The sequence below is a fragment of the Hyperoodon ampullatus genome, assembly GCF_949752795.1.
Source record: "Hyperoodon ampullatus genome assembly, chromosome: 19".
NCBI classification, from domain to species: domain Eukaryota; kingdom Metazoa; phylum Chordata; class Mammalia; order Artiodactyla; family Ziphiidae; genus Hyperoodon; species Hyperoodon ampullatus.
In genome coordinates, this window is record NC_136932.1 from 51,361,103 (window position 1) to 51,384,746 (window position 23,644).

Sequence of the window (23,644 nt, forward strand, 5' to 3'; positions counted from 1 at the left end):
GAAAGCAAGTGTTCTCGGGCCAGGTGGCACTAATATTCGCTGTTGGGTCTGCCTTGTTTTGCAGGAGTGCGCTACAGCCAGCCGGGAAACAATGAGGTCACTTCCTCCTCAACAATCAGTCACCATGGCAACAGCGCCATGGTGACTAGCCAGTCTGTTTTACAGCAAGTCTCTCCAGCCAGCCTGGACCCGGGCCACAATCTCCTCTCACCTGATGGTAAAATGGTGAGTACACCTGGGCCATTGTAGCTCTGGAGCTGATAAGATAAGAGGCAAAACAAACACAACTTCTCACAAGGCCTGCCTCAAACAATGAACCATTGTAGCCCCACAGGGGAAAATGGGGGCCGTCCAGAGTTGGAACGGAAAGGTAGAACCGGTGACCCAGCCTTTGGCGGGTGGAAGAGGTGTTCGGTTTGAACCCAGCCAATAAATCTGACAGAGCCCTGCTCTCGTTTTATTGATTGAATGCCTCATAAAGGAGCAAAGCGGGGGGGACACTGTTTGTTTTGGGGCTGCCAATGACATTTGAGTTGATAAAATGCTCATTCATGCCCCCCAACCCAGGGCCTCCAAAGCCAGTTTTTTAACCCAGAGAGCACCTCACTTTGAAACAAGCCCCCTCTTCCTCTTCACACCCCCCTGGTCCTGGCAAGGAGGGTAGTTAAGTCAGGACTGAGTAGATGGCGAGAGGTGGGGAAGCTTCCGGCACGGGGGTTTTGAAGGACACTGGACGGGCAGTGAAGATCACAGCACAAAATGGCAGGTGGGGTGGGGCGGTGCTTACAGGGTGAGTGGGAAACACCAACTTTGAAGTTACAATGACCCGGGTTCAAATCCCAGCTCTGGCACTTAATAGCTGTGTAGCCTTGGGCAGGTTCTAGCTCTTTCTTTCTCATCTATAAAAGGTAATAACACTAGGGTTGTTGGCAGGACAAAGGTGATAACACGAGAGGCACCGTGTTTGGGTCGGTAAATATTCAATGAATGACAACGTGGTTGTTGTTAGGTGAATGTCAGTAGTATTCTCCCTAAATGAAGTTATCTATACCCATAACCACAGCCCAGCCCCAGATGTCAGTTGAGCAGCCCCGCCCGGTGAGGAATAGACTAGTTGATGTTGAGTTTTCGAAGTTCTAATCCTCAAGCAATGCAAGTGCAGCAGGGGGAGGGCGGCTTCCAAGAGGACACGAGCGTGACGACACTAGGAAGGGTAGGACGCGGAAAACTTGATTCTTCGGCTCATGCTCTGTGTTTCACGGGAGGGAGGAGCCGTGGGTTCCTGGCTTCCAAGCTCAAGGCGGAGCCGTATGCCTTCCTTCAAGGTGTCTGACCTAGAGGCGGCGGGGGTGGCGGGGGTTGTTGCAGGGAGCCGATGCCGTTCTAGACCTTGACGTGTGTGCCGTGTAGGCAACACAGGAATGGTGAGTCACAGGTGACTGAGTCCCCAGCTCCCTGGAGGAAAAAACAAAGTGTAATATCCAAGGGGAGTGCCAGGCCTGGCCAACTCTAGTTTGGGGACTTGAGCCGGTCACTCCCTGGTAGTGGTCTCTGCAAAGGGAAACGAAAGATGCTCCTATGGGAGCCCTTTTGCAGCCCCCTTGCCTGCCTCTCATCCCTTAAGCTTCTTCTTTGGCTGCCTTGTGAGACCCAAATAAGTTAAAGGATTGCCCAGACTTCCCTGGAGGAGGGTGGGGGGCCTCGCGGGAGAGATCTCGGCTTCCCAGCGGAGGAAACAGGTCTCCTCTCCTATTGCTTGAAGGTCCTTGGGGTTTCCCTGTGAGCCCTCCCGCCCTTCCTCCTAACAAGCAAACTGCCTCACCCAGGCCGGGGCGCTCCAAAGGCAGCCGCAGGAGACGCTTTCTTCTTCCTCTTCTGCTCGGCAGCGCCCTAATGGGCAGTATGTTATTGGATTGATGATTGACCAAGACAGCACACCTCAACGTTAGCAAACACCTGGAAGCTTGTTTGCAGGGACCAGCTTTTCTCTAGTTTCCAACACCCTGGCTCATATGTTCTGTCACTATCACTGGATGCCCAAATTCAAGAGTCTGTTTTCGGTTAATATATAGCAAGCCCATCACAGATCTTGGTCCAACAAAGACAGGAGTGGAGTATGGTTAAAAATAACGCAGCAAGGGAACTAGTGTGTCCACGTCTTGGGTTCTGTTGTTTATCAGCCATAGGATGGACGTTGCTTAACTTCAGTTTCCTCATCTGGAAAATGGGGGATAACAATGCCTGCATCACCAGGGTGGTGTAAGGATTGCCTGTAACTCTGCTGTTTTGGGGATAAGACCCATCCAGGGAATGACAGTCTCCGTGTGCTGACCTGTGGTAGGATGTGCACTTGAAACCTTCCCACAGGGATTGGTTGTGGAAATAATGGTGATCCATTGGAGCTTTCTTTTGTTCTGTTTGGCCCCCACCCCATGCCCAAATGGCGTGCGTCTACAAAGAGCTGGCCAGGTTTCAGATTGCAGTCTGTGTCTGTTGAACCTTGTGTGTTGGAAAAGCACATCCTGGATACTTTCACAGTATCAAAGCACTAGAGCTTAACAGTGAAAAGCTCAGGCCTGGAGGCAGGTCGCCTGCCCTTCATGGCCACTGTACCACTTGGGCACATTTCTTAACTTCTCCAAACTTCCGTCTTCTTGTCTGCAAAGGAGAGTTAATAGTACCAACCTTGTAGATGGTAGGTGTGTAAAGCACAAAGCAACGGACTGCAAAAGGCCACGTTGATACCATTCAAACTGTCTGGATTATCCTGTGAGGATCATGACCGATATTCTTGGCAGCTCCCTGGCTTCCATCAGTCCTGAAGGCAAATAGAAGATGAGGTTGCATTTTAGAGTGGGAAGGAGCTTGACCAAGGTGCCCCCCAAAATAGTAAGTGGGTGGGATTTAAAGCCCAGCAACACTGGGTTTGAATTCTGGCTTCCTTTCTTACTAGTCAGGTGACACAGAGCTACTGTCTCAACTCTTCTGAGGCTCACTTTCTTTTTCTTTTTTTTAAAAATTTTTATTGAAATATAGTTGATTTACAATGTTGTGTTTCAGATGTACAGCAAAGTGATTCAGTTATACATATATATAAATATATATATATTTTTTCACATTCTCTTCCATTGTAGGTTATTACAAGACATTGAGAGAGGCTCAGTTTCTTAATCTGTACCATAGAGCAATAATCATCATGCCTTCCCTATGTGTGTCATTACCTATTGAGGACAATCAGTGAAAGCACTTTACAAGCGCTAAAGCCATACACATTTAAAATGTTTTTATCATTAGCACCCACATTTCTCTTTCACCATTAAAACCAGACATCGAAATGGCAGAGATTACTGTCACTCCATTGACTTTCTCCAAAGGACTGCATTACTCAGGGGAAGTCTGAAGGCAGGTCACTGATATTTTTTTTTAATGACTCTGACATTTTGAAAAACAAGTCCAGCAAACAAGCTGGTTCTCTCTTGTTTGATGTGGTCAGAATTCCTTCTTGGTCACGTGGCCCCTAACTCATGTCTTGATGCTCATTTTAAAAACACAAACAAACCTGTTTGGTTTTTTCTTTCTTTCTTTTTCAAATTCACCTTGGAAGCTATGGGGTTGATCAGAAGGGCAGGCAGGAGATAGTGTCTTCCCCCCTGGGTGCTGGTGTGAGACCTATAGTCTAAGGAGCTCTGGGTCACAAGGGAAGGAAGAAGGAAAGGGCGACTCAAACATCTGATGTGTGTATCCCAACCCTGACCCACCTGTCAGCATTCCTGACGCCATCAAGAATGTCTGAGTTATTTCAGAGTGAGGGGGGACTGTCCTTTCCTAGTAATACTTTAAAAAAATATTTTAAAACTATAAATAGTAAGCTACTTTATCATGAATAAAAGTATGTTGTGTGTGTGTGTGTGTGTGTGTGTGTGTGTGTAAAACTGAAAACTCCTTATAATTAATGGGGAAACATTGGAAGCATTTCTGATAATATAGAATCAAAGTAAGTACATCTGTTACCTCTGTTACTGGTTAATACTACTGGGAAAATTCTAACCAATGCAATATGACATGTAGACATATTAGCACTAGCAAGGAAGAGACCCAATTAGCATTATATGCCTGTGATGCCGTTATATATACACTTGGGAAAATGAAGAAAATCAATAAGGAAAAGACACTATTAGGAATAAATAGAAGGACTCAGAGTGGCCTTGGACAAAAATACACGAAACTCAGTAGGTTTCTCTTACTAATCTGTCATTAAAGTACAATGGTGAAACAGAGTAGGGGTACCTGGAGCCAAGCCTCATGTAGTAGCGTTATCATTACAATAGTAGCTCCTTGCCAAAAAAAAAAATTTTTTTTTAAATGTATAGCAGAGATTTGGGAAAAGTAGAGAAGCCCAATAATGGCTGATCTCCCCCAGAAAAACCTTAGTAATAGTTGTCAGGGAAAAGTCCTCTGTAAAAAGTAAGAACTTGAATTTTAGAGTCAGACAGACTTGGGTTTGAATACAAGAGTTACCATTTACTAGTTGTCAGATCTCAGGCAATATGCACAACTACTCTGAGCCTCAGTTTTTTTATCCGTGAAATGGGAATGGCAGAAGTATCTGCCTCGTGGCTCTAGTGAGGTTTGTGAGTTAATGCATGAGCAGTGCTTCCTAGAACCTGTACTCAGTGAAAGCTTCCCTGTGCTCCTGCCTGGGCCCTAATCTGCTACTCTAGGGAATCCCAGGGCATTTCTTCAGCTACTATTTTTAGCAATCACACGTCTTTAGCACCAATAATATAGAGGGCATAGAGCAGAACAGAGGATACTTTCAACATGAGCCAGAGACAATCATATAATACACATGGGCTGAGGAGTCTCTAAGGCAAGCTAGTAATTCAAAGGTAGTCAACAAACAGAGGCACATGAGGGAAGGGATTATGGTCAATATTACTTACCACTCCATCCTCTGTACCTATCCCTCACTTGGTGCTTAATAAGTATTCCTGAATGAATGAATGGACCAGTGAATTAGCCATGCCAAGGAATTGCTAAGCCACGTCATTTTGGACACTGCTCTTTGCAACCCTGATTCTGCTCACGCTGCTCTTGTTTTTTTCTCTCCAGCAGATCTCAGTCTCAGGAGGAGGTTTGCCCCCAGTCAGCACCTTGACGAATATCCACAGCCTGTCCCACCACAATCCCCAGCAATCTCAAAACCTCATCATGACCCCCCTCTCTGGAGTCATGGCCATTGCACAAAGTAAGCTCTGTTCTTGGTCAGAAAACTTGGGGGCAGGGAGGAGCAGCATGGAAAATGAGTCAACCTGATTTAAAAAAAAACAAAAACAAAAACAGAAGAACTAAAGAAGATCCCCTTAAAACTCACCCAACACTTGTAGGTTTGATTCAGCTCGTTTCGTTCCTTATTTCTCTCCTCAACAAGATTTGGATTGTTTAGCCTAAAATAAGAGAAAATCATGGAACGGAGTTGAATCTTGGTCACAGCTCACCAGCTGTGCATTGTGGGTCAAATCATTGAAGCTTTATGAGGGTCAGTCTCCTCATCTGTAAAATGGGTTACTGAGGCAATCCAATGACCATGTGTGTAGACATGCCTGTAAATCGATAAAGCATGAGTATGTATAATATTGTAGCTTATACTTTTGACTGGTGTTCATTCCTATCCCTAAGTATGTGGTGGATTTTCCAGGAGGTTGGGTTGTGTTGATGTTTCTTTGTGTTGGCCAAGATGGAGCAAGACATGAGGGGCTTCCTTCTTTTTTTTTTTTTTTTGCGGTACGCGGGCCTCTCACCGCTGCGGCCCCTCCCGCCGCGGAGCACAGGCTCCGGACGCGCAGGCTCAGCGGCCATGGCTCACGGGCCTAACCGCTCCGCGGCATGTGGGATCTTCCCAGACCAGGGCGCGAACCCGTGTCCCCTGCATCGGCAGGCGGACTCTCAATCACTGAGCCACCAGGGAGAGGGGCTTCCTTCTTAAAGGGGAATTTTGTGTGGTCGAACGAGACCTCCTTGGCCCACGGTGAAAACATACTGAGAAGGAACTCTGCAGGAAACTGTCACAGCATCTCTGAGCCTTGACAGATTTAAGGAGAAATAGGTTGTGTATGCCCAGGCCTGAAGACAGGGAGAGGGGTCAGGTCCTTCCAGCCCCAGCAGCTTACATCCCACAGAGAGTCTGTCCCCATCCATCACAGACGGGCCATTTCAGGGCACGGGAAGGCTGACACGGCTGTGCCAGTGGATGTCTGTCTCAGAGTAATAATGTTGATGAGTATTCAGCATATTTCAGGCTTACGGTAACAGCTCAGGCCAAGTCTTCCTTGTGACCCAGGGAAGCATCCCTGAGAAGTCTCGGGAAAGATCTAAGGGCAGTACATTGCTTACCTTTCTTTCACCCTGGGGATCGCCTCTCTCCCTAAACCATCTCTCGTCAGGGTAGCAACCCAGATCACTTCTGAAGAGAAGGACTTGTGCTCTCCTTGAGGGCAAAACAGGGCTAGGCCCCTAGGAGACACAGGAGTTTACTGAATGAATCAGTGTGGCTCTCTCTGTCCTCAGCAGCTGGGAGATTGATGCCCTCCCCATTGAGTTCTGTAAAGGGAAATGGGAAAGGAGAAGCCTTTAGAGAACTCACAAAATTAAGTATTTAAAATTTGCTGCCGGGCCTCCCTGGTGGCGCAGTGGTTGAGAGTCCGCCTGCCGATGCAGGGGATACGGGTTCGTGCCCCGGTCTGGGAGGATCCCATATGCCGCGGAGCGGCTGGGCCCGTGAGCCATGGCTGCTGAGCCTGCGCATCCGGAGCCTGTGCTCCGCAACGGGAGAGGCCGCAGCAGTGAGAGGCCCGCGTACCACAAAAAAAAAAAAAAAAAAAAAAAAAAAAAAAAAAAAATTTGCTGCCTTTTCACGGGGCCCTCTCCAGGAATATGGTAACCACGCTAACACCAGGGTCTGAGAAAGAGATAGGATAACTGAAACCAGCTTGCTTACCTTCTAGAAGATTTGAAAAGGCCTACAAATAAGATATCCCACCTATATTTTTACAACCAAAATGATACACAAACTGTCCCACTTACCTTCTCTCTTTACACGTCCAGCTTTGGCTGACACACACAGCTATATATTTTCTTAGGCACTATCTGAATTAAAATTTTCCCTGGAGCTATTACATATTTTTCTGTTTTGTTCCTCCTAATTTTTCTCACCCATACTTCTCTACCTTCTTACAATAATCTTAATCTCCTACTGCAGACAGCCAACACCAGAGTACGTTGACCTTAGAAGGGGGTGTGTGTGTGTGTGTGTGTGTGTACACTTGAAGCATGATGAGGGTCACCAGAAAACGTGGCTGAGATGCAGTGGTCCTACCCCATGGAGTATCAGGATGAAGAATCAGTTACGAGTCCAAGCTTGTACCGCTCTCCACATGACAGGCCAATAAACCGAGAGATGAGTTTTGGGGCAAGGAATAGCTGACTCCTGTCCTGTTGAGCACGTGGGCCCTGCCTGGTGACTGCAGAGGCCCAAGGAGAATGTGATAACAGATTACCCAGCAGTGCCAGTTCCTCGTTTTCTACTCACCTACTGGACTGGATAACATGCTTCTTAAGCAGGAACCAGTGCCCAGAAAACAGATGGAAAGGCCAAGAGTCACACTCCGCAGGAGCTCGAATGACATCAGTGGCTCTCCATCCTGGAATTGAGGCACATCAGGGTCACAGACTGTGTTGAAAATAAAATTCCTGGGCCTCACCTCTAAAGTGTCTGACTCATTAAGTCATGGGTGAGGCCGAGGAATGTATATTTCTTAAAGTGCTCCCCAGGATGATTCTAAAACACAGGCAGGTTGCAGAAGTATGCCCTCCACTGTCATCCACTCTAGACAGCATAATTTGCTTTTCTGGGCAGAGATTTCCCAAAAAGAGCAGTGGCAACGGGCTCGGGGAGACAACAGCAAATCCATGGGGCTTCCTCGGGTACTGAGACCTTACGTAGAAGGTAGGAAGGGGAAACAGGAGATCATGGTATCGGGTGAGACACTGCCTGGAGGAGAAGCCGAACCCCTGGGGAATTGGAGATGGCATTATTCTGAGTGCTCAGAGGACCCCACCTCCCCAGTCCCAGCCAGGAGAGCCAGGAGGGGGCTTGTTCCTCTTCCCTTCTGCTCGTGGGTCTCACCTTTTAGGTTTCTGCTAACAGTATCAGCTGGGTTCTGAGCAGGCAATTGTTGACGTCTTGGTGCTATCTCCACGGAGGACTGCCTCCTCCTGTGAACCTGCTTATGGAACCCTCTCCATCTCAGGAAAGGCTCTCTAGGTGTCTTTTCCACATTTGCCTAAAAGAGACCTTTCTCTGGGATTCCTTCTTCATCACATTCTTCCCCCCACTTCCCAGAAAGCAAGGTCAAAGGAACCTTGGCAGTTTCAGGAAAGATGTGATCCTCACATCCCCACTCCCACCCTGCCTCAGGTGCCTTCCCCAGAGTCCCGCCCAGGGAGACGATGGAGGGTGGGTACCAGGGACCTGATCTTTGCGGTGCCGGCCCCAGTTCTAAAGAGACCTTAGGATACAGACACAGTACAGAACCACGGAGGCCCTCATCCTTCCAGAACAGAAAGCAACACCTACTGTAACTGCCAACCTTCAGCTTACTACTTACTCCTTCCAATACCTGGTCCTTTTGAGGCCACCAGCTCTGTGCTGCCAGATAAGATATACCCGCTTCACAGACTGATTGAGTTGCAGTGTTTTATCCCCTCTCTGTTCCAGTCAAGAGAAAGAGCATCTGACCTCTTTCGGGTTTTGCACAGCCCGCTAAATGAGGGGCTTCAGGCTCCATACCTCCAGGACTGTGGAGGGGGGGTTTGCTTTTTATCCAAATGTGGGCCCCTGCACACTCCTGCCCCCTGCTGGACAGACATATCTGGGCAGTAATCTGCACCTTAGTGTGGACGCCTTTAACCCTGCTGCCGCAGAGCCAGGCGTGGATGGAGCAGGCAAGCATAGGGCCCTGCAACCTCAAGGGAGCTAAGTGTGGGAGGTCACAGGACAGCTTTGGGAGACTCTCAGGTCTCCATCAGATCTTTTGAAAGCCCATTTGCATCCACAATTCGCTGTGGAATTTGAGCGAGTCAACTTCATCTCTCTAAGCCTCAGTTTTTGGGTCTATACGATGGGTCTATAAAATTGCTTTCTGTGCAGTCTCTTAGGTAACAGGCTCAGCCCAGTGCCTGGCAAATAGCAGGGCCTCCGCTGATGACCATTCACATCTGTTCACCTGTCCTCCTCCCTGAAGCCATCTCTAATCTTCCCTCTTGTTCCCACAGGCCTCAACTCCTCCCAAGCTCAGAGCGTCCCTGTCATCAACAGTGTGGCCGGCAGCCTGGCAGCCCTGCAGCCCGTCCAGTTCTCCCAGCAGCTGCACAGCTCTCACCAGCAGCCCCTCATGCAGCAGAGCCCGGGCAGCCACATGGCCCAGCAGCCCTTCATGGCCGCTGTGACGCAGCTGCAGAACTCACACAGTAAGGACACGGGCAAGTCGGGGAGGGAGCCCAAAGGGACCTCAAGCAGCCAAGCTCTTCCCTCTAGGGGTCTGAAGTTTCTTGGAAGCTTATTGGTCTGGTCACTTTTCCCTACCTGTGATCAACAAAGCCAATATCTCAAGCATAACTCGTATGCAGGGCTGTGCCTTTCCGGTCCTCTTCTCTACCCCCAGGATTCCTGGGGGAAGATTTGATGAAGGCAATTAAGGCCTGTATGGAAAGGGGAGCTGGAGATAGAGAGTCAGGGTAGCTTAGATGTGGAACGAACTCATGCCCCCTTTCCCACCCTGGCCCCCGTGGAAGAGACCCCCAGTCAGGCACAGCCCCTTTTCCCAACGAGCCTCAACTTAGCCTTTTCAGTTCAAAATTCCAGGCAGCTGTTACCAAATGATCAGACTTGGCATATACTTTGCCTCCTATTCGCCTTCTCTGAAAGTGAAAAATCTTCCAGAGTCCCCACACCCTCCAGTTTCCACACCCCAAACATCTCCAATCAAGAGCCATGAACATGAGCAGAAAATACCGCCTACACATCATCCTGCACAAGGAATATTAGAGTTTCTGCCCACCACACAGAGGCTGCTTCCCGCCTCCAATTTCTACACCTACCCCAAGTCTACCTTTCAACCATTTAGTTCCCACCCACCCCCATCCCCCGTGTCTCTCCCCCTACCCCCTCCTGAGCCCCAGACCCCCAGTCCTCTGGCCACGTCAGCCTATAGTCCCTGGCCTCTGAGTTTGGGGAGAAATCATGGAAAGGGTGGCTTCCCTGCTTCAAGCACAGTTCCCACAGGGACACCAGAGACGTCTGTGGAATACAGTGATAGCCTTAGGGTCAGACAGACCTAGCTGTGTGATTAAATCCTGGCTCTGAGCCTTACCAGCTAGGGAGCCATTGTTAAGTTCCCTAGCTACTCTCAGCTTCAGTTTCATCCTCGTAAAATGGAAATAGTGTGCACGTAGAGTGATTACGGAAATGAAACAAAAATAGGTGTGAACTGTGTTTGGTAAGCGTTAAGAGTTGTAAAAATGCAAGTGATTATTTACTAAGGGACTCTTTAATAGAAGGAGGCAGGGATGGGAAAGAGGATTTCAGTTTCTCCTCCGGCTGCCTCAGGCAGAGCTGTGGGTCTGAGGGAGACCAGCCAAGTTCAGGGTTCTTCTGTGCTCGGGGCTCTATCCCCAGGCCTGCGGAGCTGGTTTCTAAGCACCATCTCACATTCCAATCACATTTTCGAGGCTTTAAAAAAATCTGCCACAGCCTGTAGCAGAGTCTGGGACCAGAGGTGTACCACGGCCCTTCCGCCCAGGGCCAATATGCTCCCCACTTGGCTCCGCCCCTCACCTGGGCAGGATTCCTCAGTGGCGAGGCCCGGGCATGACAGTCAGAGAGTGGTCACCAGTGACCTGTGGACTGCCATGGCCCAGCTGGCCTGGCTGGCTCTGAAGAGATAGCTCATGGGGCCCCAGGCCAGGAAGTAACCAGCCTCCCTCCAAGGGAAAGGCAGGCTGAGGCGGCGGGCTGTGACCTTCACCCCCGTTCCCAAGTGGAGGACTCCTTGGTAGAACAAGCTGGTCCCTCCCTCAAGGCCAAACACCCACATGCTTTCTGGGTTGGTCATGTGACCTGGAATTTACATGACTCTTATGGATGAACTAGCATGAGTCAAAGGTTCCAGACTTGGTGGACACATGCTAGAAGAACAAAAAGTGGGCCACATGCTCCTGGAGGTTTTATTGGAATCTAGTCTCCTTTTGTCCATCAGCCTTCATATTTGTGTGATGTCATAAGGCATTTTAGTGCAAACTGGAACAGCCCAGAATTATACAAGTAATGACATCCGTGTCCATTTACAATTATTAATTAATCTACAGCTGCTAGCACGAGACCTGGTACTTGAGTCATGGCAGAAACAGTAGGCAAACAGGCCAGCTCCTTCATTTTGCCAGCTACTTAGAACTTTTTTTTGCCTTAAGTTCTCAGATGCACCACATATGCCTAAGGATCACTTGTTGATGCCCAGGAGTCTAATACTTTGTTGAAAGTCAGGGGGAAAGAAGTGCTCCCATCCCAGAAGTGCCATCCACCACTGCATACCAGGCACTGTGCAAAGCTATTGATCTATTTGGTATGAAGTGCTTTAAACACAAACTCTTCTAATCCTATATCATTCCCATTTTAGAGGTGAGGAAACTGAGGCTAACTGAGTTGATTAAGGAGCCAGGATTTAAACGCATGGCCGTTCTTTTTATCACATCGCACTGCCTTGCCAGACAGAACCACCACCACCACCACCTTCCTTTTATCTGCCTGGGGAAGCAGGAGCAGTGGTGTGGGACGGAGGTGGCGGGGGTCTGTAGCTATGCTCACGCCTGTGTGAGCTACACCTTGATTTTGTCTTCACTTTGTCTCTCTAGTGTATGCACACAAGCAGGAACCCCCCCAGTATTCCCACACCTCCCGGTTTCCATCTGCAATGGTGGTCACAGATACCAGCAGCATCAGTACGCTCACCAACATGTCTTCCAGTAAACAGGTAATGCCGGCAAGAAGATGCGGGGGGAGGGGAGGGATGACTATGGCTACTCATGTGCAGAGAGTGCGGTAAGTGTGGACTCAGCCACAAGCGTGATCCTTCTGAGGCTCCCCTGGTACTTGCTAAAGGAATCCCTGAGGTCACAGGGCAAAGAAGATGGGCCACAGCCTGAAGGGCAGGGACTTATTGCTCCGCCCAGTACTGAAGTTTGATCAGTTGCTAGAGACTGGATTACACAGAGCCTATAGGCACTGAGATTGAGTATCTCCAATGGATTGATCAGTGAGCCACGGAAAAGGTATTTCCAAGGAGGGCTCAGAAGGTCAGACCCCCTGCGGGGTTCCATGCTTTGCAAGAAGGATCCCTGAGGATTTCCCACCAATAGAGAAAGTGAACAGTGAGTCCTCAGGCTGATTCACCCAGTCCAGGACCCATGTTGGACCCCCAGCGCTGTAAGCTCTAGAGAATGATGCAATTCTGCCAACCCATGGGGACTCCCCAGTAGACCGCCTGGCCTTGCCAGGGACCTGCATTTACTTGGTGTTTTACAGAGAAACTTAGAATCAACTTCCTGGTGCATTGAAAGTGGGGAATCCAGAGGCTTAGTCACCATGTCAGTTGATGACGAATGCCCACCTCCACATAGCGGGGATGGAGAGTAAAGATCACCCATGGTGAGGCTGTAGCTTGGACAGCTGGACTGGAATGAGATGCCGAGAGTTAGAAAACAGGACAAGATGTCTGAACACAGGTCACAATTCCAGAGTAACACAATAGGACCTTTTAGTAGCTGGGGTCTGTGCAGTGTGGGAACTGTTTGGCCTTTATTGATCGCTAGATAAGTAGGCGACAACCTTGAACTTCATGTCAGATGCTCTCGGCAGGGTTTGGTCCTGTTGCTGGTCTTTTTTTCCCTCAAATCCCACCTCATCCGGCGCCATGTGTTTCTGAGCAAGTTCTCTCACGGGCTCAGCCTTCTCTGTCCTTCCTTTGCCCCATCTCCTCCTGGTCCTCCGGCGTCAAACAGGTGGGTTCAGTTCCTGGCTTTGCCACGTGCTTGGTGACCTTGACCTCTGTGAGCCTTCACTTTCTTCATCTCTAAAACAAATCATAACATCTGCTTGTTCTGAGGATTTGATGATGTCATGTAGATTAAGCGCCTGGCACATCTTGGATGCCGAAACACATACAACTTAGGCATCCAGGCTCTGGAACTGGGGGTGTTGGGGAGGGAGAGGTGTGTGGGACCTGCTTTGCTGCTCTTCTCTCACCCATTGGAAGATGAAAGGACAGCCCCCACTCGCCCTGCCCTTCCACTCCCATGTGATTTCCCACTCTCTGTAGCGAGCAGGGAAAACATTTATCTGTGCTCACAAATCTCAATCAGGGGGGCAGCCAGGCGCAGCAGCCCTGCTTGGGAATACCTTCCCCTTTGAAAGGTTTATCAATCCATCTGCCGCTTGGTCAGCCCTAGATGGGGCTGTGATTAATGATTCCTGTCTTTCCCAAGTTGACTTTGATGCTTGCTTGTTGAAACAAGTCCTCTGAATTCAGGAAATGGTCTCTTAATCAAAATGCTCCGAGATGCTCTCTGAGACGCTGCACCGGCCCCCAGCCGGCTTCTCCCCTCCACCGGACAGAGTGGCCAGCCGACCTTGAAGCCGCACGGACGGCCCTCTAGAACTACTGTGAAGTTCTTTCCGAGTCCCCGGATATTTCAGGAGTCTAGGATGGACCCACTTCTAGGCTGATGATAACATTTAGTAAGGATAAAACTTCATATAGCACTTTACAGTTTACATGGATACTTCTCATGAACATTATCTCACCATTTTCTTTTTTACCAAAACCTCCTAAGAAGTACAAAGAAATGAACCGAGGCTCAGAGATGCAGGGTCACCTGCCCAAAGTCACATAGATGATATTCTGGAGCCAAACTTCCGGACTTTGGTCTTTGATTCTAAATCCTGGACTCTTTCCACTTAAACAATACTTGTCTTCCAATACCCATCTTTAAAACACCCGTGGTGGGCTTCCCTGGTGGCGCAGTGGTTGAGAGTCCGCCTGCCGATGCAGGGGACACGGGTTCGTGCCCCTGGTCTGGGAGGAGCCCACATGCCGCGGAGCGGCTGGGCCCGTGAGCCGTGGCCGCTGAGCCTGCGCGTCCGGAGCCTGTGCTCCGCAACGGGAGAGGCCCCAACAGTGAGAGGCCCGCGTACCGCGGAAAAAAAAAAAAAAACAACAAAAAACAACCGGGGTAATCGCTGCTCTTGTGGTCTTTAACGGTCAGGAACAAGAGTAAAAATTAAGCCCACATACTGTATTCCAGTCAGGAAACTTTCTTCCTACAAACTACAGGAGAAGAGGAAATAGGAAAGACAGAATGAAGTAAAAAGAGGGTAAAGATGCTGTCTCCTGGCAGCAGAAGGAACCCAAGGTGAAGAAAAGTTGTACAAACTCTGTTCCAAAGGCGAAGAGTCAGAAGTGAGTTCTGGAAGAGAATTGGTGGCAATTCTGCTTTTTTGTTGTTTTAAAGTAGTATTTTCCAAAAAGAGTTTCAAGGCTATTGCTAGGAATCAGGGGCCCATGGCATGAGGAGAAGATTCCATGGTCGAATTGGTTGGGGAAACAGCTGGGCTAAACAGAAATCCCACAGGGCAGGGCATCTCAGAATCTTTCCTGTGCTGATGTGGGCAGTGAATAGAGATCCATCCCAGGCAATGCTGCTTTAGAGGCATCGTAGAATGCTAGGAAAAACCAACATGCTTGAGCCAATCCCAGCTCCTTCACCCCTGCTACACGACCTTGGGCAGTTAATTCGTGGTTGTGAGACTAAGTTTCTTCATCTCTAAAGGGGAAAATCCCACCTCCCTCTTACAGAATATTCAAAGTGCCTGAAGACCATGCCGTAGTACAGAGTCACGTGCTCGAAGTGATAGCTTCCTCCCTGTTCCTACCCCTTTCTGTCTGTGATCCTTTAGGAGACACCTTCCATTAGCTCCTTCAATATTTAACTCACTGCTTGGTCTGCATGTGATCAAAGGAGGTTCTGACAATAACATTTCTCAGGGTTAGGACCGTCTCTCAAGCGCATCCTGTCTCTTGGGCCCAGGCTCCAGATCCCTGCTTCCCGTTCTCCTGCTGGCACAAGGATGCCCTCTCACCCATCTCCCAGGAGAAAAGCAAATAGTTCAGGGCCTCTCAAAGCACCCAAGCCCTTTGTGTGTAGCCAAATGCCTGGGCTTTAGTAGATGTTCAGTAAATGTGAATGAATGAATGAATGAATGAATGAGTGAATTCAGATCTAGCATTTTTTGACTGCCTCCCATTTGCCACACAGCACTCCAGATGCTTGTCCATCTTAATTTCCTGGCTAATCCTCCAACCCATCCTGCGAGGTAGAAATTTGTATGCCTGATTTATAGAGCAAAAACCTGAATTTCAAAGATGGGGAAGAATCTGCCCAAACTCACATGATGGTAAATCTGGAGTTGGAGTTCCAGACTTTGGTTCTTCTCACTCCACATCCATTAAACAACATTCACCTTCTAAGATCCATTTTTTTAACATTTTTTTTTTTTTTTTTTTTTTGGCTGTGCCATGCCACACGGCATGCGGGGATCTTCCCCAACCAGGGATCGAACCCGTGCCCTCTGTGTTGGGAGCATGGAGTCTTAACCACTAGACCGCTAGGGAAGTCCTAAGATCCATTTTTAAAGTACTCATAGAAATGACCCAAGGTTATGCCAGTATAAGGCTAAAGCCAGCATTTGACCTTGAATCTGTCTGATCCCAGTATTTTCCATTGTCAAGACAGACATGCCCCAGGGCCTCGTGGTTCATGTTTCGGGAACCTCAGGCTGGAACTTTCTTGCTGGGAATCCTTGGCAGCTACTGCCCTCCGTCCTTTCCAGAGCTTATGCCCCATCCCCCGCTTCTCAACCCTTGGGTGCTGGCGAGTTACCACCTAAGTGGGTCTCTGCCTGAGCCTCCTGCAAAACGCCAGCCTGCCAGCCTGGAAACCAGACCACAGCAAGCACCAACCTTGGCTAGAACAAGTGTGGGCAGGCTGTGAGCCCACTCCTATTTCCACAACTTCTCTACCCACCGCTCCACTTCCTAGTTTACATAGAGAGAGGTCAGGAGAGGACCCCCGGAGCAGTCACCTGTCAGGGGTGCTGACGAGAGGAGGTGGGCAGCCTCATCATCATAAACGCCCTGCAGCTGCTCCCCACCCTCCCGACCTTGCCCACTGGCAGTGTGGGCTGATGTAGAGCTGATGTGGGCACGAGGCAGACCCGGGCTCAAGATTCTACCATTGTCTACCTATGTGACCAAAGGGAAAAGTCTAGCGTCTCTGAACTTCAGTTCCCTCACCTTTAACATGAAGATAACAATTCCTCCTTCGTGAGATCATTGAAAGGACAAAACGCAATAAAACTTGTAAAACACTCAGCTGGGCGCTTGGCTGGAAACACCCAGTCCGTGGCAGTTGGGTCAATCCTGGCTTTCCGTGATGGTAACCTTGAGTGTCTCTCGAGCTTAGGAAGGAGGATTTTAAATGGCAAAGGGCATTTATTTCCCCCTGGTGTCCCACTCAAAATAAAAGGCAGTAATCTTTTTAAAAAAATTTTACAATTCATTTAATGGCAACGGGTAATCATCAAATTAGCAATGGTTATCTTCAAAAGTTATTACACTAGCTGTGCTACTATTTCTCAAGGTTGATCGGATACCAAGAGTCACAGACATTTCCCACGTAAGATTCATCACATAAATCAGACTTGGTTTATCACCAGCATTTATAAAACCAGACCTAGGAAAAGAACTAGGTCTCGGGACACATGCATGGTCTTAATATAGCGAATGTTTAGCCTGCCCTGATTATTACAAAATCAGAACAGCGAGAATATTCACAGAAAAGGCAGTAATCTTACGTAGTGGGTAAGAGCACAGAATTTTCTGTTCTGAGACCCTGGGCACGTCACTTAAAATCTCTGTAAGCCTCAGTTCTGTCATCTACAAAACTGGAAGTATAATCTTTACTTGTAATTAATAGAGCTATAATTAATCTAACTTAATCTGTACTCACTGTTTCCACTTCCTCACCCCCAATTCTCTTTTCTTTCTTTTTTTTAAATTGAGGTATAGTTGGCTTACAATATTCTATAAGTTTCAACATATTGATTCACAATTTTTAAAGGTTATACTCCATTTATAGTTACTATAAAATAATGGCTGTATTCCAATATCTGTGCTGTACAACAGATCCTTGTGGCTTATGTATTTTATTCATAGTAGTTTGTACCTCTTAATCTCCTTTCTTTTTCCACCCACCTTCCCTCTCCCCACTGGTAACCACTGGTCTGTTCTCTACAATCTGTGAATCTGTTACTTTTTAAATTATATTCACTCATTTGTTGTATTTTTTAGATTCCACATATAAGTGATATCATACAGTATTTGTCTTTCGCTGTCTGACTTCTTTCACTAAGCATAATACCCTCCAAATCCATCCATGTTGCTGCAAATGGTGAAATTTCATTCTTTTTGATGGCTGAGGAGTACTCCATTGTATATATACCCCCCCGCCGCCATTGTATATATACCTCTCTTGAGAACATTCCAGTCTGGCTTTTGTCCCCACGTTCCTGAAACCCCTCTTGGCCAGCTCACTAATACCTCCTTGTCACCAAATCCAGTGGTTATCTCTCAAGCTCTATCTTTGACACAGCCAATCACGCCCTCCTTTTTTCACTTGGATTTTAGGCCATTACCCATTCCTGGTTCTCCTCCTATGGCACTGGCCACTCCTCCTTTCCTTGGCTGGCAACTCATCTTTGCGACATTGACTGTCAAAGGGCCCTGGGACTCATTCTTTGGCCTCTTCTCTTCCATGTTTGTCCCTGGGCGATCTCCAGTCCCAGGGCTTTGGATCAAGTGTACACAAAGATGGATCCTACCATTCTGTCTCCAGTACAGACCTCTCCGCTGAGGGTCCATTCACAAACCTGATGCATCTTTGGCACATACAGATGCATACCTACCATACCTGACAAGCCTCTCAAAGTGAACCTGCCTAAAATAGCAGCTCTTCATTTTGTCCCAATTCCTCCTGACCCAAATTGCTTCCTCCTTGGGCTTCTCCATTTCCAAACATGATACCAGTTGTTCCAGTGAGATTCCTGAGGGTACCCTTGATCATTTCATACCCCGCATCCCATATCCAGTCCATCAATAAGTTCTGCTAGGGGTCCTTCAAAATGCATCCTCAGTCTGACCGCTTCTCACCACCCCATCAGTCTTCCGCTCCTGCAGCGGCCCCTAACTTTCCACTTCCAGTCTTGTCCCACAGGGGTGGGTGTGCTTTGTTCACCACACAGCAGCCAGAGTGATCTCTGGAAAAGGGAAATCCATCATGTCGCTCCCCTGTCAAAATGCTCCACTAGCTTCCCGTTGTAACCAGACTGAAACAGGGACCTCCAAGGCCCTATGTGGTCAGACCACGGCCCTTTCTCCCTCTGTCACTCAGCTTCAGCTGAACAAGAGCTGAAGCAATCCCACCACAGGACTTCTGCTTCTGCGGTATCTTCTGACTGGAATATTCTTGTTTTTTTTGTTTTTTTTTTTTGCGGTACGCGGGCCTCTCACTGTTGTGGCCTCTCCCGTTGCGGAGCACAGGCTCCGGATGCTCAGGCTCAGCGGCCATGGCTCACGGGCCCAGCCACTCCGTGGCACGTGGGATCTTCCCGGACCGGGGCATGAACCCGTGTCCCCTGCATCGGCAGGCGGACTCTCAACCACTGCGCCACCAGGGAAGCCCTGGAATATTCTTTAATGCATATCTTTACCTGCGTTCATTTCATTCAGTTCAAACATCCCACCTCAAAGAGTGGGGGGACCACCTTCCGATCCCCCTCCCTAATTTATTGCCTCTTCCCTCCAGTCACTGAAACCTCTTACCATGCTTATTTTTCTGGAGTGTTCATCTCCTCCTAAACTTTTATGTTATGCATTTTGTTTTACTCATTCATTGTTCAAAACCCTCACTAGAATGTAATCTCAGTGGGGATGGGGACAGGGTCTTGTTCACAACTGCACACACACCCAGTACCTAAAACAGGGCTAAGCATAGGGAAGGACCTCCAAACCGTGCGAAATGAATGAATTACCTGCCTCAGAGGCTTGACGTGAGCATTCAGTGCCATGATGTGTGTCAAGCCCTTACTTAGTGGTGCAGCCTGGCACACAGTAGGACCTCAGTAAACGTCAGCTCTTCCCCATTACGGATCAAATCTTCTTAGGGTGAGGACGTCCTTAACAATCCCCCAGCCGCTACACCCTCCAGACGAGGGCTCTGTAGTCACTCAGAGGTCCTCGGGCAAGGCCCCCGTGCCGCTGGGTGAGCCAGGCCTCCGTTCTGAGGGAGCACAGTGCACCCCTTATCAGATGTTTGTGTTTAGACTCTGAAGGGGGCAAATAACCCTAGTTCCTTTGACAACATTTAGGGCTCTGCCACCATTTTATTATGTGAGCAAACATTTGATAGCTGGAAAGCCCATCCCTAATGACAGGTCATAGAATCTTGCTGGCGTCTCCTTATCTGCTCTTGGTGTTTGCTCTTCTATTGAAACCTGCAAGGTCACAAGCCATTTTCTCTCTCCTCCACCTGAAATCTGAAAATTGGAAAAAGGCTGATAGTGGGAAGTAAAGAAACTCGAGAGTGGGGGTGGTGGGGGGGGAAGGAAGAGGAGGCAAAGGGTGTCAGAGGACCCTGACCAGGGCCTCAAGAATGAAGAGGGGCCAGCAAGCTGTCTCCTCCGGCGGACGCACAGCTCAGTCCTGCTCCGAGGAGCACCGGAGGGGGCACCCCGGGCAGCCCAGTGTTACCACGGACAGTTACACCAAGCACCGTGCGGAGTACTGCACACAGAGCAGCCCCTCTGATCCCCCAACGACCTTCATCTTACAGGTGGAGAAACCGAGGCTCAGAGAAAGCAGCTTGACCAAGAAGAAAGCTAGTAGAAGGCTCCTAACCTCAGCGTGATAGAAAGAATGCGGGCTGGGAGGTCTCCCAGAACTGGTTTGAATCCCCACACTCTCCTAGGTCTGAAACCTTGGACAATCCACGGACTTTCTTTGACTTTGTTTTCCTCACCTGTAAAATGGACATAATGGCAGCCTCATACAAGGCTATGGCTGGGAGCACTGATTAATGAGATAACAGTGGGATAATAGGCCTTTAATTGTAGTGGTAGGTGTGCGTGCGTGTGTGCACGCACGCGTGTGTGTTGGGTGAGGTCTTGAGAAAATAAGCCACGAAGCAGAAGGGCAGAACCTTCCCCTGAGATGACAGCAAAGGGGAAAGAGAAGGAGGAGACGGAGAGAGGAGAAAAGGGACTCCCTGGGAGGCAAGGCCGGGCAATGGTGTTCCAAGACAGTTGAGACAAGCAAGGCCCAGGGCTCTGGGAGCAGAGACTGCCTCGGATGGGGGTCTGGCTCCTCTCAAAGGCTCCTCCGTGCTGAGCAGGTCTCCTGCCCCGACCCACCGGGAAGCCTGGCATCAGAGGCCTTCAGCCCTTGGATCCGGATCCTCTGAGCTCTTGTCCTGACAGTAACAAATGTTGTAGAAAGCACTTTGCCGTTCCCCATGCTTCTTCCCTGATGGACCGTTTGTGAGTACGTGGTGATTTTCTCCTGCACTTTATGGCCTTGTGGCTCAAAATATATCCGCAGCATCCGCCCAAGCTGGGAGCTGATTAGAAATGCAGGTTCTTAGGCCTACCCCAGGTCCACTGAATCAGAATCTATCAGTACATTTTAACAGGATCTCTGCTACTCACGGGTCCATTACAGTTTGGGAAGGGGTCTAGGGGAACCCCTGCTCTTAGAGGACTTAGGAAGAGACCCTTATTTCTGCCAGAAGCAAGAGCTCCCCATCCGGCTGACATTGCCACCAAACCGAGCAGTTTATTTATAAACTCACAGGAAGAGGAGCCCAACTTCAGGATAAAGGTCGGCGAGTTATGACTATTTCAAGGTCGGCGGCAATTCACTTCTCTCTTCTGAAGTAGCCAGGGAAGCCGGCACTTAGATCTTCCTAAAGGGAGCGTGTTTCAGGACCAGCCCTGCAGGGCTCAGCAGGCACGGGGTCCCCAGGCCTCCAGCCTCAACTCTTTGCTGACTGAGCTGGGTCTCAGGTCCCCCAGAGAAGCCAGACTAATGGCCCAGGTCCCGGCAGATGTACACAGCTCAGCTGTCTCTCCTCTCTCTCTGCAGTGTCCTCTCCAAGCCTGGTGATGCCCACACATCACTTACTTTGTGCACAGCAACAAGGACCCTATTTTCCACACCATCACCCTCCAGGCAGCTGTCTCGGAAAAACGCAGTGACCTGACAAGCAGCACCTGCGAGAGGTCCCTGCTCACCTGACGTCCTGCCAGCGCCTCGGACAATCCGCTCTGAGAGGCGCGGCCTGGAGCCCAGCTTCCCTTCTATGCAGTATTGTCACGATGCCTCTCCCAAGACGTCAAGCTCTCCTGTCTGGTCTGTCCTATAGGCGGGAGATGAGAAACCCAGGAAGAGGAAGAGAGAAAGCCGGAACGTCTACATTATGCTCCTTCATCGAACAAACTGATGTGAAAACTTGAATCTGTTACTGAAATGAGGCGAGGAGGACACGTGCTATTGAACTGAGCCAAACACACTGTAAATATCAGCCACCTCCCTCCCCCACCCCCCCGTCCCGGCTGATCTGGAGATTTCTTTTAAAGAAGTAAATTTGTCCAATGGGTGTAAACTATAAACTACTGTAATTAAGTGCAATTTCCCCTCTACCTCCTCTCCCCTCTGCCGTGTATATAATACTAAAGTGTCTATCAGTTTTCTTCGTAAAGGTCAGAGTTGAATTTTCAAAGTGATTTGCCCCCTCTGTCTTCCCCTACGGAGAAATATCTAAGGTGGAAGTGAAGCCCCTGCCCCCTTCCTCGGGCCCGGGCACACACAGGAACTGTGTATTTTGGACTGTCTGCTAGCTCACTCCAATCTCCTGATGTTAAGACACACCTCTGGATCCCTGGAAGGGCTGAACATAGTGTCAGAGTAATGTCCTCGCTTCCGGTGGGGTTGGGGGCTCAGCCAGTACCTCCCCAGGAAACCCCAAGACAGGGACACTGGCTGTTTGATAGCACAAGGAAAAGTTGCCCTTTCCGAAAACCTCCCATTAAAACAGTTTATTTTGTCACTGCCCAGAGTCTCATATTTCTGTCTGTCTCTGACTCTTCCCCTGCCACGGTTCCTCCAAGAACCCCCGGCCCCTGGTCTCCTTGGAATTTTCCACTTAACTCCACCAGGCTCACTGCTGCATGCCCCAGTGTCTTCAGGCCGGCTTTACGGCTAAGGTAAGAAAACTCTGTTCCCCGAGTCAGACTCCAATACCTTTGTCTTTCTGCGACTCACAGAAGTAGACATGGAGCCAACTCTTGGTGACTGTTGGTCACAGGAACAGAGAAAAAGTAGGAAAAGTGGAATCCCCGTGGGTAACATTTTCAACCTCCCTTTTTTTTTTTTGCGGTACGCGGGCCTCTCACCACTGTGGCCTCTCCCGCTGCAGAGCACAGGCTCCGGATGCACAAGCTCAGCGGCCATGGCCCACGGGCCCAGTTGACCCGCGGCATGCGGGATCCTCCTGGACCGGGGCACGAACCCGTGTCCCCTGCATCGGCAGGCGGACTCTCAACCACCGCGCCACCAGAGAAGCCCTCAACCTCCTTTTAAGCGTTAACTTCCAGCTCTCTTCCCTTCCATAGGGCTGTTAGTCAGGAGAATGGCTCTTCCTTCCCAGGCAGGAAGGTGAAAAGCCAAAAGGTGAAAAGCCAGAGGCCTGAACACTCTGCCAGCAGGGACTTTGCCACAGATGATCCAGTGTTGACTCCAGGAAGAAGGAGGCTGGACCCGTCCTCTTTGCCGTCTCCTCTTACGTGCAGCGTAGACCTACCAGCATGTGGTTTCTGGCTTCTAGACAGAGCAGTTCCCAAGCTGGGTGTAAGCAGGGGCATCATGCCAACAAGGCCCCAAGCAACAGGTTTTTCAAAATCCCAGTGTAGTGGAAGATGTAATTCTTAGTGAGCCGGGCAAATGTACTGAGTGCCCAGGGCAGGGATGGGTAGGTTTGGAAACGCTGACCTCCTTTGGCTCCTGGCTCCCCCAGACAATGTAATTTGGGCTAAAGTGGTCAAGAGAAAATTCATGATTGGGTTGAAAAGGACTGGGGCCAAGGCCGAGCACCCTGTGTCAAGAGAGGCCAAGATTGCTGTCTCTGGTTGAGATGTCCTATTGGTTGGCTCCTGTGAGTTCCAGGAAGAGGAAGGGAATATAGGTCTCGAGCTCAAGCCTCAACTGAAGCCCTGTGTTTGGACTCACGTTGTTTCTGGGACAGCTAATATCTGCATTTGATAGATTTTAGATCTTGTGTTATTGCAATAACCCTGAGAATCCAGAAGGTCTTAACCATCCAAGAGGCCATCTGGGAGCTGGGGGGTGGGCAGGTAGGGGGAAAT

The 23,644-nt window shown here is 49.2% G+C and overlaps 1 protein-coding gene across 6 annotated transcripts in view; it reads left to right on the plus strand.

Annotated features, from left to right (window-relative positions):
* HNF1B (HNF1 homeobox B) overlaps positions 1–21,478 on the plus strand; it is a gene marked incomplete at both ends in the record, with an annotated part of 52,867 nt that extends 31,389 nt beyond the window's left edge. For 2 of the 6 annotated variants that reach the window (XM_079726298.1, XM_079726301.1), the window contains 5 exons: positions 65–225; positions 5,113–5,248; positions 9,334–9,528; positions 11,968–12,086; positions 21,366–21,386. In XM_079726298.1, the coding sequence (XP_079582424.1) occupies positions 65–225; positions 5,113–5,248; positions 9,334–9,528; positions 11,968–12,086; positions 21,366–21,386 (632 nt within the window). Of the gene's footprint in view, positions 1–64; positions 226–5,112; positions 5,249–9,333; positions 9,529–11,967; positions 12,087–21,365 lie in introns of all 6 variants that reach the window. The other 4 variants (XM_079726299.1, XM_079726302.1, XM_079726300.1 and 1 more) reach the window with 3 other exon arrangements.
* Positions 21,479–23,644: the final 2,166 nt, after the last annotated feature.